Source organism: Gossypium hirsutum, chromosome D02, assembly GCF_007990345.1.
Source record: "Gossypium hirsutum isolate 1008001.06 chromosome D02, Gossypium_hirsutum_v2.1, whole genome shotgun sequence".
In the NCBI taxonomy this organism is placed as follows: Eukaryota; Viridiplantae; Streptophyta; class Magnoliopsida; order Malvales; family Malvaceae; genus Gossypium; species Gossypium hirsutum.
The window spans coordinates 59,522,458-59,536,694 of record NC_053438.1 but is presented as its reverse complement, the minus strand read 5'-3'; the positions used below and the strand labels follow the sequence as shown (position 1 = coordinate 59,536,694).

The 14,237-nt window shown below is 33.7% G+C and overlaps 1 protein-coding gene and 1 pseudogene across 2 annotated transcripts; both read left to right on the top strand.

Moving 5' to 3' along the window:
* Positions 1-1,780: 1,780 nt before the first annotated feature.
* LOC107907871 (pentatricopeptide repeat-containing protein At1g13040, mitochondrial-like) lies at positions 1,781-4,622 on the top strand (annotated as a pseudogene).
* Positions 4,526-7,706, top strand: LOC107909723 (NDR1/HIN1-like protein 6). Of its 2 annotated transcripts, none has more exons than XM_016837354.2 (4): positions 4,526-4,621; positions 4,856-5,039; positions 5,147-5,244; positions 6,482-7,706. In XM_016837354.2, the coding sequence occupies exon 4, from the start codon at positions 6,550-6,552 to the stop codon at positions 7,558-7,560; it is 1,011 nt and encodes a 336-aa protein (XP_016692843.1). In that variant the 5' UTR covers positions 4,526-4,621; positions 4,856-5,039; positions 5,147-5,244; positions 6,482-6,549; the 3' UTR covers positions 7,561-7,706. The 2 variants fall into 2 exon arrangements, with proteins under 2 accessions (XP_016692843.1, XP_040944837.1); XM_041088903.1 differs by having other exon boundaries at positions 5,422-7,706.
* Positions 7,707-14,237: the final 6,531 nt, after the last annotated feature.

The window sequence follows — 14,237 nt, the reverse complement described above, 5'->3', positions numbered from 1 at the left end:
TAATCAGTGTTTGACTGAAATTAATAAACAGAGTTTAACTAAAAGATTATTTTTCAAATTTGACTGAAAATAGGAGTCATACTTAACAAATATGTAATAAATTCTCAATGTCATTTGTGGAGTTAAAAATTTCCATAAGGAATGTATCAAATAATAACCTTTAAAAAAATTATTTTTATTTAAATTTAATTAATATATATTTTATAATTTTCAATAAAAAGGAATGTTAAAAGTAATAAATGTTAAATTAATTTGATATAACTATTATAATTTAAATATGATTAAACATACATATTTATATTTTAATAATATAATAAATAATTAATATAATTTATTATTTTAATAAAATGATTAAATGTTTCAATTTTATTTTAATAATAATTTTTTAATATCAATAATTTTAAATTTTAAATAATAAATTAATATTTAATAATAAATGGTTTATAGTACAAAATATGGATATTTAAATAATATAAATATGAGTATTTGTTTAAATCATGTGTAGCTTTATTTATTCCTTTCTACTCATACATGTCGCCATCCAGCCTCGTATATGTAATATATGTAACTTCAAATTAAATTTTAATTAGGCATTGTATATTATTAAATTTATATAAGATGTTAATGTTATAAAATATTATCTTAATATAAAATAAATTTCGGTTATCAAAACGAAATATTTTTATAATATTCTGTAATAAATATAATTTATATTATGTTTGTTTTACTAAAAATGATTTTTTAAAAAAATACCAAACAACATAAAATATTATATACAAAATTATTCAAATATTAAGAAATATTATTTTTAAAAAAAATCAATTTATCTTTTAAATTATTTTTTGAAAAATATTTTCAATACAACCAACGCAAAGTAAAATTCTACTTAAAGTCCATGTCTTTATTTAGAGAAGTTGCAAGCTTGAAGTTTTTGTACTTTTAACATTTGCAAGAATGACTTTTCATTTTAGTTTATCTATTATTTTTAACTCAAAGATTTTGCTGAAAAACACTGTTTCTTTCTGGAAAAGTTGTATTATTAAAATCTGTAAAATTTTAGTTTTTGTTTGTGTTTTTAAGGTTGGATTTATGTTCCTTTTTGGATACTTATGTTTATTTTCATGTTTTATAAATGAGGTTTTTTTTTTGGTTTTTTAGAATTTTGTTAATGTCTAATACTTTGTGATTTTTTCTTTTGTGTATTTCAATTGTAAATTAATCCAAATATTTTGATAACTCGCTAACTTTTATCCATCTTTAATTATTTAAATTGTGTCAATCCCATGATCCGTAGGTTATTAATAAGACTCGGTTCTAATCTCATCATCTTTTTCTCTCCTAATTTATTATTTTGATTTTATGATGAAGATGTATTTGAGGATCAAATTGATAGAATTTGTAAACATAAAAGGTTAACTTTGTTGAATTTGTTAAAATTAGTACTAAATTGATAGAATGTGCAAATATTAAGGAGCAAATATGTTATTAACTTATGAGTTCTGATAATTTACTAATAGTGACCTTATACCGTTTGGGCCACCGGTGATGGACGTCCATTCTTCCTACTAATAGTGACCTTATACGGTTTGGGCCACCGGTGATGGACGTCCATTCCTCCTACGAATCTCCGCCGTAGCCGAAATAACCATAAACACCACCATTTCCTCCCAACCTTCACTCTCTCCTTTCCTTTTTTTTTTTTTTCCAAATTCTTCTCCCACATCTATTCTGGTCGGGTCCCAATCCCTTAAAAATCATTTGATATGCATTTGTCTGTGATATGTATCACGCTCTAGGCACGCCACGCCTACAATACCGTGCTCAAATCTCTTAGACTCGTTAAAGCCGGCCTCATCAACCAAGCCATCAAACTGTTCGACAAAATGACGCAATCAGACTGCCGCGTTTTTGGCGTCGACTATAACCGCTTTATTGGCGTACTTCTTCGCAGTTCTCGTTTCGACTTAGCCGAACGCTACTACTTCCAGATGTTCCCTCAGGGTTTCTCTCTCACTCCCTTCACTTACTCTCGCTTTATCTCCGTTTTATGCTGTCAAAAACTTTAATCTTATCCAGCTTCTTTTAGACGACATGGATAAATTGAATTATGTTCCTGATATTTGGGCTTTTAACATTTATTTGAATCTTTTGTGTAGAGAAAAAAATGATAGATTTAGCTTTAGAGGATTTCCATAGCATTGTTAAGAAAGGGAGAGACCCAGATGTCCTAACGTATGCTATAATGATTGATGGGGTGTGTAAAGTCGGAAGGTTTAATAGTGCTGTTGGGCTTTGGAAGGAAATGGTAGGGAAAGGTTTAAGTCCCGATAATAAAGCGTGTTGTGCGCTTGTTGTTGGCTTGTGTGAAGTTGGGAAGGTTGATTTGGCGTATGAGCTTGTTGTTGAGGTCATTAAGGGTGGAAATGTTGAGTTTAGTACGTTGATCTATAATGCGTTGATTAGTGGGTTTTGTAGAATTAGTAGAATTGATAAGGCACAGGCCATAAAGTTGTTTATGACGAAAAATGGGTGTGAGCCAGATTTGGTTACATATAATGTGTTGTTGAATTATTTTTGTAATGAGCTTATGTTGCAGGAGGCTGACAAGTTGTTTAAAAAGATGGAGAGGAGTGGAATCAGACCTGATGTCTATAGTTATAACCAGAAGATTAAGGGGCTTTGTAATATTAATAAGCCAGATAAAGCATATTTGTTGATGGTGAACAAGATGGAGGCGGATGGGTTGGTTGATGCTTTTTCTTATAATACCGTCATCGAAGCATTTTGCAAGGATGGTCATATTGGAAAGGCTTACAAGCTGTTTGAGGATATGGGTAGGAAGGGGATTGCACCAGATGTGGTGACACTCACAACTCTTATAAAAAATTTTCTTAACAAAGGTAGTTCTGGTATAGCAAAAACACTTCTTGATCAGATGTCAGGGATGGGTCTGTTGCCGGATTGTATTTTCTATACTACAATTATTGACCACCTATGCAAAAGAGGGAAAGTTGAAACGGCTTGTAGTATTTTTAATGATATGATAATACAGGGAGTTGGCCCTGATGTGATTTCATACAATGCCCTCGTAAACGGATTTTGCAAGTCTAAGAGAGTAACTGAAGCCATACATCTATATGAAGAAATGCGGAGTAAAGGATTCTCTCCAGATGAGACTGACTTTCAAATTGATAATTGGCGGGCTCATATGTGAAAAGAAGCTCTCTGAGGCTTGCCAAGTATGGGGTCAGATGATGGAGAAGGGTTTTACTCTTGATAGAGCTGTTTCTGAAGCACTGATCAATGCTATCCATTCAATAGACTATGCATGAACAGGGTAGTAATTTGCATTTCAAATTCCATCATTTCGTTCTATGTTTATCTTTTGGGTGATTTTTTCTTCAATTGCTTTGACAGTACTTGGTTGTTTTTTCTAAGAGCAATGCATGGTGTGAATGATCCTTTGGACAATACTAGCACTGGGCAATGCTTTCGTTCATGTCATTCTGCTGAAAGCTGATTCCAATTCTACTATAGTTTTGTTTGCCACACTTCCATAAACTTAGAAACTAGCTTACTGGCACTTCAAAAATTGACATGATATCAAGTAGCAAGAGGACTTTTGATATTGCATTGCAGGTAGTGTTTACAGTTGACGTATAAGTTAAATCTGTTGCATTGGTATGACACATACAATGGAAGTTACATTGTGGCATTATTGTTATTAGCCACCATGTTGCTACATTTTGTTATGTTGCATGTAATGTTCATCCAACTAATCCAGTGCTTGTATATTGTTATTTCACGGTTTTTGCATCTGTATAATGAATTATTATTTATCTGGTTGGCGGAGTATTAAATACAAGGTTGATTATTTTGCAATTTTAATTGCTCTTTTGTTTTCTCTTAAGCAACCGATAATGCCTCATTTAACAATAAAATTGTCTTTTCAGGGGAATTAGTAGGTATTGGTGTTGAATAGCCATATGGATGGATTTTTTTGGTCAAGGCTGCTGTTTGCCTATTCTTGCCTCTATTTTCCCTTCCCACAGACTCAGCAAATATAAATCTCAGGTTTGAGCTGTTTGCTTTCTTGAATATACACAGATGAATTGTGTACTAGCAGGCAATTTTTTACATGTAAAAGGATAACTGTTAGGAAATAGGGTATGCAGCCTACCAATGGGGAAGGCCCCAATATTTGAAAGATCATCAGTAATTTATAGTGTAAGAGCATGTTGTAGCATCAATATGAGTGTAGGCTTTGGCCTTGGTACAAATTTCTGTTTGATACTCTCTTCTATGGGCTTATTTAACCAGCCAATATCTTTCTGTGTGCGCGTGTATTGCCATTGAAAAGTGTGTTATGCTAGCCTTGAAATTGGACTGAATGCTTCCAAAACCTTTTAGCTCAAAATTATATGTTACATCTCTCTGAAGTTGATAAATACTTTCTCTACATGAGTCAAATAACTATATCACATATCTATGTTCCTCCTGGCCTTTTTTTTCCTCTTGGCTTCAGTTGGAATCCATGTCTTGCTCTGGTGGTTCTACATATTAACCATTTGCTGTTTTCTTTCGAGGATATGGATAAGTGGAGTAGGCTTCATGTTTTATGGTAAGTTCTTTAATTTTATTCAATCATCATCCTTTCTGAAAAGAATGATATATTACATCTTATATCTTGTAAATTAGGTAGTTATATCCTTAGCGTATGAATGCATACGATAATCCTATTTCACGTTTGACATAAAAGATGTTTTCAATGTCAAATATAGATTAAAAGGATCTTGCCTTCTTTCCCTCTCTTTACTTGTTGACAACTCTAATAGAGCAGTATGTCATAATCCAGGAAAAATCAAATGTTATATCTGTAACTGCACCTTGAGTAAAATGAGTTATCAAGAGTTGATCATGATCAAATGAGTCCGGGATTTAAGATGTTCTCCCCCCTAGTTGAAGAGATAACTAAATTGTCAAACTTTACAAGACACGACAATATAACCTGATTGTTTTTATCATCCTGTCAGTTCCAGGTATTATTAGAACGTAAATTTTCACGTTTCCTTTTCCTGTATTATTTTGGTAACATGTAGTTATGAAGAATTTTTTTATTAATGATGCTTACAGTTCTGTTTTACAGCATATCCACTGGGCCTTGGTCTGTTTTCAGATACATCAAGGATTTGTCAGTTTTCAATTGAAATGAGAGCCTACAAATGAGCTGACAATTCTGATAAGGTATCTGTTACATTCAGTGCACTGATGGGAAGCCCCCCCCCTCTCCTTTTTTTTAATTATTCTTCTCTGTTCTTTCATAGTTTTCTAATGCGTGGAAGTATGGAATTACTATAATTCAACAGAGAAATTTAAAATGGATCTTCCGTTGAACCTAAAGTTGACACCATCTTTGTCCAGGTCTCCAAAAGGAATGAACTCAGATATTTGAGTCAGGTGATGTTTGACAGTCGACAAGTTAAAGAAAGCTCTGATCTTGTCAAATTCATAGATCAAAATTGCATCTTCAATGTGCTAAACATGTCGTAAAGGTTGTTAACTTGTAACATTTACCAATTGTTTTCAGCCACTTGAGAGAATCTTTCAAGTTTTAGCACCAACTGCAGATAATGACACCAAATCATAAAAAACAGCAATGTAAGAGTGAGCTTAGGAAAACCTTTTTTTTTGCTAGAAATCTGTTTCTACCATCTAAATTTGTACACTCTGCATCCTTAATAATGAGTCCGATGTAGAATTATTAAGAATTTATGAATAGATGAAGGCTTTACTTTTGAATTAATATACTGCTTTCCATATCGAAAATCAAGAAAGAAAAACTGCAGGTGCCTTGAAAAGAACAGAAGCAAAGGACTGAAAACTTATAAATAAAGGAAACGCAAGTTAGCTCGTTTTTAAGCTTTTCTGTGTTGTTTCCCTTGTTTGGGACGAGTTGGAAGTTGAAAAGGTATTGCAGGTTGAGTTTAACTGGAGCTTCTAACCACGAATCAAAAAGATGGCCAACATAAAAAGTGTTGCCATTGCCCAAAATCTAATTTTTGGCTTGGTAAAAAGAACAGCAATCTGACATTTAGGCAAGTAGTGGTCCTGCTGGACCATTTTGCACCACAATACAAATGCCTTACTTAAGAAAGCCAAAAAGGGTGAAAATAGAAACGAATAGTTTTAGCCTAAGCTGCCCCTACCCTTAGTAGTTCATTTTAGAAAAAAGTTAAAATAAAATACAAAAAGGAATCAAGAATGATTACTTGCCTCCGATACTTGGTTTATGTTTGATTCTTTGCCTTTACATGAATCCTTCTCCTACATGAATTTCCCTTCAAGTCATCCCCTTTCGCATCATCAACTCGTATTTTCCCTTTGCTCCCAACTTCCACTTCCTGGTCTTATCTTTCATAATACGCAACTGCAATGGCTCATCATCACCCTGAAACTAACCCACATTTTGTTGATCCTGAAGAACTAACAGAGGAGCAACGTCAGTATCTACCATCTACTTTGTTGCCGCGGCGAGATCATGCCCACCGTATGCCGTCACGTGGTCGTCATGCCCGACAGCCTCAGCCAAGACAATCTCAGGAGGAACATCCGCGGCCGCTTGGTCCGTCTCCGCTGCAACCACCTCATGAAGGCCAACCTCACTTGCCATTGCATGTATGGGTGCCACCAGTACATCATGAGGACCAATCTCAACCTCAATCTCAACCTCGTCAAGGCCAACAGCGGCAGCCGCTTGAAATGTGGGTTCCGCCAACCTCAAAGACTCAAGTTCCAGCGCCAAAGAAAGAGAAAAGTCGGCCACGTAAGGAAGTTGGGATGCAACCACAGCTTCAAGACCAACATCCTGAAGCGTCATTGGTAAGACCACAGCCGGAACACCATCCTAGTCCAGTAACAATGACACCACTGCACCATGATCGACAACCCCAAGAGCTACGCCCCCACTCTCGTCTTCTTCCACAAGACCGTCGAACCAAACCACAAACATGGTTTGGGGCAGTTTTCTGTATAATATTTTGGCTAGTCATTATAATAGGAGGCATAATCGTGCTTATAGTCTATCTCGTCTTTCGACCACGTAGCCCACATTTTGATGTGATTAGCGTGACCTGGAATGCAGCTTACCTGGACATGGGTTACCTGCTGAATGCTGATCTTACAGTGCTGGCTAACTTCACAAATCCAAACAAGAAAGTAAGCGTGGATTTCAGTTACTTGTACCTGGATCTTTACTTCGAGAATACCCTGATTGCCACCCAATACATAGAACCATTCTCGGCAACAAGGGGTCAGTCCATATTTGCAAATATCCACATGGTGAGCAGTCAGGTTAAGTTGTCGATGAAAGAAAGCATGCTGCTCCAAAAGCAGATCCAGAACAACCGAGTCATTTTTACAGTGAAGGGGATGTTTCGAGCGCGATCCAATCTCGGAAGTTTCTTGAAATATTCGTATTGGTTGCACGGTCAATGTGGCATAATGCTGTCCAGCCCCCCAACTGGGGTCCTTCGAGATAAAAAATGCAAGACCAAACACTGACCGCAATCATTTGTTTCTATTTATTTTTATTTTTTTTGTTCAAAACTCATCGTAATAATATCTTGAAATTAGATTTTGTTCTTTCTTGAAACAAAGAACACTTTGAAGAAGCCTTTTTATATCTATCAAAATTGTTTTTTTTTTTTTTTGCAAATGTAAGAAGAAATCTTCACCGATTGGGTTGGTCCCATCTTTTTTCTTACTGCTTCCTACCCACATTTGTTTTTCAGTCCGGATCAATACATAGAGGAAAGGAGACCATATTTGACAAAGAGTGTTGAAGGAGAAAGAATAAGGGAAAAATCAGAATCTCTGGCACTGGCAATGATCTTTGGTGAAGAAGGGGTGCCTGAGGATTGATCAGAATCGTTTATTTGTTTAGTTTATATAGTAGATCATTCTCTTTGATCATGGCCGGTTTACTGTAGTTGGAGTTCTACCGCAGTTGAGTTTTAGTCTTTCTTTTGTTATCCTTGGCAATCTTTCTAATCATATTATATGTATATTTTTAGAGCAAAATGTCATGAATCGTAACTTCAAGTATCATTAATTAAGACCATAATTAAAGGTGAGTGATTCAGCTCAAATGTAAGACTATTCTCCCACTCTAAGCCACACACGGCTAAGACAGTTTTCAACATTATTACCCCAACGGGTTACAAAAGAAAATAACCAATGATTTTATTAATCAAAACTATCAGCTTGAAGTTTATTAATCATATTATAGTTGGCAAAATAGATTTCACCTATAAATCTTGTTGTACTTTATTTAAGTAATAATATGATTTCAAGAAAATTTGAGTTCCAAAAATTTCCTATTTCAATCAAACTCCAGATCAAGAAAATTCAAACTTGTAACTACGTGAGTGCGACATCAATATGATTTAATATAATTTTAGTTGAATACCAATTTGATCAACAATCTGAAAAATTATAATTTATAATTCGAAAAACATTAATCTAATTATATAATAATATTTAAAAGTATAAATAATTAAATAAAAATGATTTAATTTACGAAAATGTATTTGTAATCATCATAAAGTTTAGGGTAATTTACACTCAAGGTCATTAAATTATTAATAAGTTTATGTTTTGGCCACACAACTTCAAAAAAATACAAAATGATCATTGAATTATTTGAAAATTTTCATTTAAGTCATTGAGTTATATGAAAGTTATTTTTTGAGTCACTAGACTATTAAGGTTATTATTATTATTATTATTATTATTAAGTTTGGCTAGTGAATTTCGAGCGACGATTCAATGATCGGAACTGTGGATTAGTACTCATCGACGAGTAGAAAAACATAACTTAAATCCAAATTAGTCTGATGGCTAGTGTTGAAGATTGAAGAAGAAAATTTTTGGATTTTAGTTCACAAATTTATGATATTTAAAACTGTTTTATAAAAAAACTGTTGAGTGATTAAAACATAAACTTACTAATATTTTAGTGAACTTGTATACAGTTTGCCCTATATTCTAATATCTATTAAAGGGAAGATACACAAAGCACGGTAGAAGTTTAGCTTTGAGAATGTAAGTCGTGTTTTTGGGATTTTTTTTATTTCAAGGAAATGTGAGAGAAAGAGGAAGGAAATGGAAAAATGAATACAAAGAGGGCAACAATACTAGAATTTAGATAGTGTGAGCTATTCTTGGAAAAACAATGCCTCCCGTATCAGCCTTCATCAGTTGCATAACACCTTGGGGGTGATGATCAAAGAAAGGTGTTCTCTTCATGATTTGTAAGCTCGCCCTCGCCATCTAGTTAGTCACGAAGTTCTTTTGCAGAGGGACAAAACACATCTCACACCTCCAATCACGTCGCATTAATTCTCTTATAACTGAGACAAGTACAGGGAATGCTTCTCACCAACACCATTCCTGATCATACTAACTGATGTTAGAGAATCAGTTTCAACAATCACATCCCTATACCCATCACCCAAGTCATATGAAGCCCTTCAAAAAGTCCCCAAAGTTTAGCAAAATCAATGGAGCGTTTGCCACCACTTGGAAACCACCAAGCCAATGAGTGAAGGTATGCTTAAGAACCCCCTATTGCACCGGCAATTCCCTCTTGAATATGCCATCAGTGTTCAGTTTAACAACCTGAATAGTCAGCTTCTCCCACCCTAAGAGAATTTCATATTTTTTATTCATGTGAGAATGTTAACAACCTCGTCCAATTCATGCAAACCATGATAAATACTAACAGTTTTCACACAAATAGGTCCGACCTTCGCAGAAAACTGACACTTATTCCGCCATTTCCAAATACGCCGGTAGACATAGGAGAAAAGTGGCGACCAATCTCATACCCTGAGCTTCATCTTTCTAAGCACAAGCAAATTATTAGAAAGTAACCAATCTGTACAATCGGTCAAGAAAAATTCACTATTCGAGGAATCTCCAAGCAAAATATTCCAAACCTCCCTAGCCGTATGACAATCACGTAGGACGTGCAAAACATTTTCCACAGTTGCACAACAAATGCAACACCTCTCACCATTCGCTAACTGTTGAAGCTTGTGGTTTTCATTTTTCATGAGCCTATCCTCTTCAAGGCAACCAAAGAAAAATATTGGATCTTAGGTTGGCATGGAAGCTTCCAAATAAGCTTAGCAAGTTGGTAGTGGGTACTATCATTGTCAATAAGAACCTCATAGCCCGATTTAAGCGTGAATACGCCATTAGATGACTTGCCCCAAATATATTCAACAAGATAAGGACTGTATAAGACGGGATGACTTCTCCAAGAGTTTTAAAACATCTTCATGCAACCAGAATACTAGTTGTTGAATGGCCCATTCATTATTACGCTAATACTCGCTGACACATCACATCGTTTCCATTGGGGGAAGGTCTCGAGTACAAAAGGAAATAAGTGGGACAACCTCAAGCCATTTATGCAATGCCCCCAAAATTTTGATTCATAGTACTTTTTTGGGAGAGTAGACAATGAAAATTAAAAAAGAGTTATTAAGTAAATATTCCTATTGAATTAATTCAAATTTTGTATGGAGTATGAGTGAGAACTTGAAATATTGAAAAAAAAAAGAGACTACATTGAATGAGTTGAAAAAGTGTAGGGACTAAAGTGAAGTTTGATCAAACAAAGAAAAATGAGATAATGATTATTTGGCATGGGAATGACAAGGAGTATGTACTAGGGTTAAGCTGTAACACCCCACACCTGACACGATTTTTGGATTCGAATATGATGTTATATTATGTTGCTGAAACAACTCAAGCTATCTCATTACATAATCACAAAATTTAATTCATAATTATTATTCAAATCAATTTAAATACCAATCATAATCACAATTATATAGTCATAATATTAAGAATCAAATTCATAATTTTACGAAATTATGCATGGTCAAATTTAGAGGTAGGACTTGAATCCAAACTCGATTATCAATTTCAGTGTTGTGTCTTGAGATAGGGAACTTCATGTCTCAATATAAGACTTATTTTATTTTTGATAAATTTTAGCTTCGATGTTAACATGTCTCGAAACACTAAAAATTGTGTCTCGAGGCAAGGTCCCTTATATCTCAAGACCAACCTCCCCTGTTTTCTTAATTTAGCTTCAATGTTTGAATGCCTCGAGATAAGGGATTCCTGTCTTGAGACCTGGAATAAGGTAAAACTAATTTAGCTTCGATGTTTTCTTATCTCGAGACAAAAATCACTTGTCTCAAGACATAAATGGGATTGTCTCGAGACTAGCTTGACAAGTCTCGAGACATTAAGCATATAGGTTGAACAATAAGATAAATTTTGTTCTTATGGTCTTGAGACATGTTCATGTTGTCTCGAGACTCAATGCTAAAAGGACCCTAAATGCACATTTTCAAGTATCCAAACCATACCAAAATGCACCTTAAACACACCTAAACCTTACCTTAATGTAAGACCCTCAACTTAGCACATGTAAACACAACCAAACATCATCAAATCATAACAATCAATTCATCATCAATTAACCAACTAATTTACATATTCAAACTCATATAAACTAAGCATATTTATCTACTACTCTAGGGATGAAGTTCACCTTTATAAATCTTGTAGCCTAAGTATCAAATATACCAAAATGTTAACTTAAGCAACATGCTTAAAATAACCTAGTTACATGCTATTTCAACCCAAACACATATATACATACAAAATAGGTAGAAAAATGATTCCTGAGTTGAGTTGTTGAGACAAATACTTGAACACTTTTAATCTACGAAAATCCTCGACCGAGTCCTACGCATGGAAATAAACATGATCGTATACTAAGTATTGAAGTATTGAATACTCAGTGGTGCTAATATAATTCAAATTCAAATTCAATATATTAAAACTAAATTAAAAGAAATACATAAATATAACATTAGCTACTTTGTTTTACTATATCACAAAATCTAGATCAAATCATTCCCAAACTTGTCATTCATTTGTTATCTCAATATTTCATAATTCTATATCATCACGTACTCAATGGTTCAACATATTACTCAATGTCTTTTTCGTTACTTACTCTTTTCGACCCTTATTAATTGACGATAAACATTAGGACGAATACTTGAATCTATATAAAGTGAATTGGGATTTTTTTATTCTGTCACCTCGGGTTGCCCAACAACGATGACTTTTAGTATCTGCCCATGATCCTTTGGGAATTGGAGCTAATAAACCACTGATAATGGTGACCCTATGGCATGCCAACTATACCCGACACTACGTCTAACATCGTTTAACGGGAAATTAACATCGTAATCATAATTGTAACACATATCGACATAATATCAATGTCTCAATACAACATATATACAACACAATTCAAGCATTCAAGATTGACTTCAACAATCACAACATTAAATTCATCATTTTATAGTTTGGGAAAGATACGATTACCTAGACATTTATATTATGTTCTCTTATAACAACTTACTAGACTACGAACAAGTTATTAAAATTGAATTATAGAACAAACCAAAAAAGCTATACGGCATTTGTCTTTTCCTTTCCTTTTGCCTTTGATGTTCCAGCATTGTCTTTGACTACGCTCGACAACACAATTACAAAAATGTCATTAGACACACAATTCAACACAAATTCAATGAAATCAAACATGATGCATTCAATTCAATTTAATCCTTACAACCCTAATATTCAAAATATCCATATTGCACAATTTATTCAATCGAATTTAGATCCACCTTATTAAATATAGTTTAGGGACCTCTAGCTTTCAATTTATTAAAAAAATTTAGTAGCTTTTAATTTATTTAATTAGATTATTAAAATTTCATAATTGATCAAATGATCTTAATTTTAGCTTGTTCCACTACCATCTATCATACTTAAAACATTATCTTTCCTAATTTAATTAACCTATTCATGCATGAATTTCAAATTACCTTAATAAAATGTTTTAAAGCTTTTTAACAATGAAATCCAACTTAAAAACTTATTAATTCTTAGATTTATTATATGTGCTTTCATTATGTAACATTATTCATTAAAGTTTTAACTAAAATTTGAAAAAAAAACTTACTAAGTAGCTATGGGGTCACGATAATGGTGAGATCTTGAAGGAGATGTTTTTCTTTCCTTTGTTTTGTTTTAACGAATGGAGAAGAAAAGTATTCAGTTTTCTTCTCTTTCTTTCCACTAATATTATCATGCTAATATAAATTTTTAATTAAAAGTTACCATAAAATTAATGGCTCTCATCATAACATAATTACATAAGTGGAATTCTATGTCCATGATCAAGCAAGGCCACTAGCTTGATTTTAATTTAGGAATATTTGTTTTGTTAGGGTGTGCCTCGTATTTTTGGAGAAATAGATTGCGACGTCGCGACGAGGTGAAAATGAGTCACGACGTGTTCTATTTGGCAGTAACGTTTTAGACTTCAAGCAGGACTTCTTCTCCCAATTAGACTCTGATTATTCCATAGATATTTTAGTATGATTAGAATTCTAATCTTAGCATATTTAAAGGAACCATTGTATCCCTGTTTTGTTAAGCCAATAAAGATATAGTCGTAGGTTTTTTCTTTAAGGGCGACAAGATGTAGTCATAGGCTTTTTTTAGGACGACAAGATGTAGTCATATATGAGTTTTGGTGAGAGTTTCGTGGTAATTATGGATAGTATTTTATACCAGTTCTGTGAGTGCCTTATGAGATTTATGATTTTGTTTACTGGTTTTCTCTTTGGAATTTTAAGCTTCATAGTCGGGGTTTTAGGTAAAGTACATGTTGTACATTTAGGTTATTTCCTCCATATTGTACTCTTGTTTGTTTACAAACTTAGTGAAAAGTTGATACCTTCTTTGCCCATGGTTTTTCCCTCTTTGAGGGTTTTCACGTAAAATATTTGTGTTTGTTTTTCTCTACGTTTAATATCTCGTTATTTATTCGGGTTGATCCCCAACAAATTGGTATCAGAGCTATAATTCAGCTTCCGTAGATTGACTCATTCGATGACACAACTACTTTTTTGGATATCGAGAAGTTCAACGAATCACAAATTTCAATTCCTGACAGTTCCAGATAATTACAAAGATAGTTAATGTGGCCGAGAACGAGGGTGATAATTCGTTGCTATCCACATAATCCGATTGAAGGTGGAGTTATGTTAGATGTCAGGCATGTACCTGAT